General features: G+C 46.1%; 1 protein-coding gene across 1 annotated transcript in view; it reads left to right on the top strand.

Annotated features, from left to right (window-relative positions):
* The window catches only part of LOC104165925 (probable G-protein coupled receptor 83), a 6,157-nt gene extending 2,409 nt beyond the window's left edge, over nucleotides 1-3,748 (top strand). The window contains exons 2-4 of the mRNA XM_009705698.1: nucleotides 147-272; nucleotides 2,443-2,576; nucleotides 3,097-3,748. Of these exons, the coding sequence (XP_009704000.1) occupies nucleotides 147-272; nucleotides 2,443-2,576; nucleotides 3,097-3,721 (885 nt within the window). The 3' untranslated portion in view covers nucleotides 3,722-3,748. The remainder of the gene's footprint in view (nucleotides 1-146; nucleotides 273-2,442; nucleotides 2,577-3,096) is intronic.
* Nucleotides 3,749-4,165: the final 417 nt, after the last annotated feature.

Genomic DNA, 4,165 nt, shown 5'->3' with positions numbered 1-4,165 from the left:
TTTCCCCAGAAAAACGGAGTATAACGTGTCTACAAAGCAGAAGGAAACTATATTATAGCATGTCTTCCATACCATACTCCTGCGAAGCCTATTTGCTAGTCTTCAGGTAATGTACGCTTTTTAATCCAATTTTATCTGTTCTTCAGGTGCGGTTCGTAAGCAGTACGTGGGTTTTTGGAAAGCTGATGTGTCACGTAAGCCGGTTTGTTCAGTACTGCTCCGTTCATGTGTCTGTGCTGACCCTTGCTGCCATCGCTCTGGATCGCCATCAGGTATGTGATATGCATCACCCCTATGTTTGCTGGAAAAATAAGATCCTAAATACCTATTTTTTTTCCCCCTTCAAATCCCAGTACCTGGAAACCTGCACTGTCTTGAGAATCAGGGCATGGAGGGGAGAGCTCCAGCTTTCATGGCAGTGGACAAAAAACCCCATGTTTTTTTACAGTGAGAGTGATCCAACACTGGAACAGGCTGCCCAGAGAGGTTGTGGAGTCTCTGTCCTTGGAGATACCCAAACCCCAAGCAGAGGCAGCCCTGGGCACCCTGCTGTAGCTGCCCCTGCTTTGCATGGGGCATTGGACCAGGAGATCTCCAGGGCTCCTGCCCACCTCGGCCACGCTGTGCAGTACAGCCCTGAAAGCACGGCGGGAATACCTCCTGAAGTTCCAACACCAGCAAGCCAATCCGTTATCTCAGCAGTATTCACGAAGAGTCTTACACTTTTTAGGCTCGCCTCATTATTTGGGGATGCCTAAGAGTGGAAGCAGTGAGAACGAAGGTAGCACGTTCAGTTCAAGGTGAGAAATTCTCCTCTCCTGCCCCTGCCCTGATACTTTTTGCCACATACGAACCAGAAAAACCTTACAGGTCAAGCCATGAATGCAAACCGAAGGGTTTCCTTGAAGTATAATACGGTGTGTAATTTTTGCTTAAGGTGATAAATGCTGTGCACTGGGAGAGCGGATCCTTCAAGGTGCGCTCCCAGGCAGACTCTTCTTCTTGCAGTGCTGGAGTCACCGAAATGATTTGTTACTGAAAAGCAATTTCACATGATAAATTACATGGCTAGATGAAGTTCAAAGCAATAACGAATTTTACTCTGGACATCTGGGATGTGCTCCATCTGCTGTCAGAAAATTTCAGTGACCGCCAGACTATAGATCATCTATTTCTGCCTTTTTTACCACAAAAAGTTTGGTAGTCTGCCTATTCTATGTGCAACGTTGCAGCTCCTGAAAGCGAAGTATTTTGATAATGATGCATTTTAATCAGTAGATTCTGGGTTGATTGCAAAGCACGGCTAGGTATCAAGAAGTGTTTTTTTAATTAAGGGCAAACACAATACCTGCCTTTAAATTCAGTGGAGTAGGTTCCTCAGAACTGGAATTAGCTAGTACGGCCCAAGGAGATAAAAATAGAAGTAAGGAGATGTCACTGAGCAAAGAGAAATCAACACTTGCCTCTCAAAATATTACTAGTCCTGAGAGGTACCAGAGCAGACAGATGCTCCAGGGGAGTTGCAGAAGCTCGATTGAGTAGATATTTATAATGAGACTAGAAAAGACATGCATAAAATACCAAAGACTTCATCCGCCAAGAGACCATTTGGATGACATGATAGGTCTATTTTTAATTATTGTTTCATTGCCTAATATAATCATCCATAGTGCATGTAGCTCAACAGATGTCTAACCATCATGATCTCTGAAGTCAGGCTGATGGGTGACACTGAGCGTGTTTCTCTGCTCAGGGCACTGAGCCAGCAGTAACACTCGATACTTGCACAGCTCCTTGCACTTTCCAGCTGTTATACTCGCTGAAGTCCCGTAAAATGAGGCCCTCCTCTCTGCTTTTTAACACTGGAGGGATGCAGAGGTGCTGCGGCACTTTGAACTGCAAGGTGAGGCTCAAGGAGTGACCAAGAGGTTGTCAGAGAGTGTCGCCCTCCTTAGCAGCAAACACACACAGAGTACACCACGCTGTAGCCAGTACTGCACGGGGTAAACTGCCAATACAAAAGAGACCAGCCTTCACGTTCGGTAGCGCCGTGTTGGCCAAGGACTACACTCAACTGCGGTTCTCAAGCATCTTGTCGCTCTGTCTTGCCAATCCACCAAATGCCAAATGCTGTGAGCCCCGCGGCTGCCGTCTGTGTTGGTGACCTTGTCTGTAGTAATTAGGAGACTTTTTGCCCTCCCTATGGTACAAGCCAGAGCAGCCTCTTGGCTTTCAACTGGTGCCACACTTAACGTCCGTGCTAGGCGTTCCTTGCTGTCCTGGAAAGCACACAGGCTGTTTGCTTCTTATTCGGCGGTCAGCATGAAATGCTTGCTCCTGGACATGGGTAAAGCAAAGATGCATTCCTTTCTTCTAAAGCTTGCAGCTTGTTTTTATCAATTGAAGACACTGTAAATCCTCAGGATTAGTTGTTCTCTGCAGGTTATCATGCACCCTCTCAAGCCGCGCATGTCCATGGTGAAAGGAGGGATTTGCATCATTATCATCTGGATTATGGCCAGCTGCTTCTCACTGCCTCACGCCATTTATCAGACTTTGACAAGATTTTATATTGGGTAAGACATTTACATGGTGCTTTTTTTTTAATATGACATATGCAGCTTAATCAATGCCCCGCAGACTCTGAGGCACACATCTCTCCATCTGTGTTATTAAAAAAGAAAGTATGGTGAAAGAGAGGTCTTCCTTCTCTTTGACTGGGCAGTGTGTTCCTCACGAACGGACAATGAAAATCAATGGAATTGCTTTCAGGCTTATTTGTTAGTTGAGTTTGGCTCAGAGATTCAGCCCTGTAATTTGAGGCAGGCACAGAAAAGAGGTGGTCTTCGTCATTACAGGGCACAGATGTCGATTTTTTTCTTTTCCTGGGGATACGTTTAAAATATCTTCTTTGGGGCCAAAAGTCAAACTTAAAGCAAAATTTTCCACTGAAAGCGGCACTTGCCCGTGTTACCGAATGAGCTCTGCTATCTGTACCTTTACTGAAACTTGTAAGAACGTCCGAGATGTTTGTCCTCCGGGTGTTGTGTGCCTCTGGTAGTGGAATTGAAGGTTCTTTCTCTCTTTGATCTTCAGAAACAGAACAATACGAACAGTCTGCCTCCCCAGCTTCCCTCCTCCTGCTGATCTTTTCTGGAAATATTTGGACTTGACTACTTTTGTTCTCTTGTATGTCCTGCCCTTGCTTGTGATCTCCATCACATATACCATGGTGGCCAAGAAGCTCTGGCTGAGAAATGCCATCGGGGACCTCACCATGGAGCAATACCATGCCCATCAACGGAAAAAGAAGATGACGCTGAAGATGCTGATGGTGGTGGTGATTGTGTTTGCAGTATGCTGGTTCCCCCTGAACTGCTATGTGGTGTTGATCTCCTGCAGGGCCATCCACAGCAGCAACGCTCTGTACTTTGCTTTTCACTGGTTTGCCATGAGCAGCACTTGCTACAACCCCTTCATTTACTGTTGGCTGAATGAGAGCTTCAGATCTGAGTTGAAGTCCTTGCTGTGCGTGTGCCGGCGAAGGAGCGCAGCCCAGAGCCATGCTCTGCAGGCCATCTCCCCTCCTTTCAGGGCCGCCTGGGGAGAGAACTGCCATTATAAAAGAGGCAGCGCCTGCCAGAAGGCAAGGGCATCCTCCCAGAGGAACTCTGCAAAGACGGACATATCCAGTGTTCAGCCAATTGTGGCAGAAAGCTAAACCCTTCATCTGATGGCCAGGCAGCATCGCGTTGTAATTGCAGAATCACAGGAAAAACTGAGTTGGAACGGACAGCTGCAGACCACCGAGTCCAACCTTCCGCCTAAAGAAAGCTAATTTCAACCTTCGATTGGGTTGCTCAGGACCTTGTCCAGTCAGGTTTTCAAAAATCTCCGGGGATGGACTGCCCATATATGGGCTCCAGAATAAGAGGTGTCGAGTGAATTTTTCATTGGAACAGTCAGCAAAAATTAAAAGAATTCTTTAACAGCACACAAAATCTTTCATTGCCTCAGCAAATAAGGGGAACCTATGCTGATTATATACATGCCAACTGATGCACACTGCTTTAAAGCAGATGGCTGTTTATGCATATAGGAACACTGTATTGATTCCTTCTTTTTATTTGCTATATGTTCAAGACAAATAACATTTATGGCCATT

The sequence above is a fragment of the Cariama cristata genome, unplaced genomic scaffold, assembly GCF_000690535.1.
Source record: "Cariama cristata isolate BGI_N322 unplaced genomic scaffold, ASM69053v1 scaffold13848, whole genome shotgun sequence".
NCBI classification, from domain to species: domain Eukaryota; kingdom Metazoa; phylum Chordata; class Aves; order Cariamiformes; family Cariamidae; genus Cariama; species Cariama cristata.
Note: the sequence above shows the minus strand (reverse complement) of the source record. Positions and strands in the feature narration are given on the sequence as shown.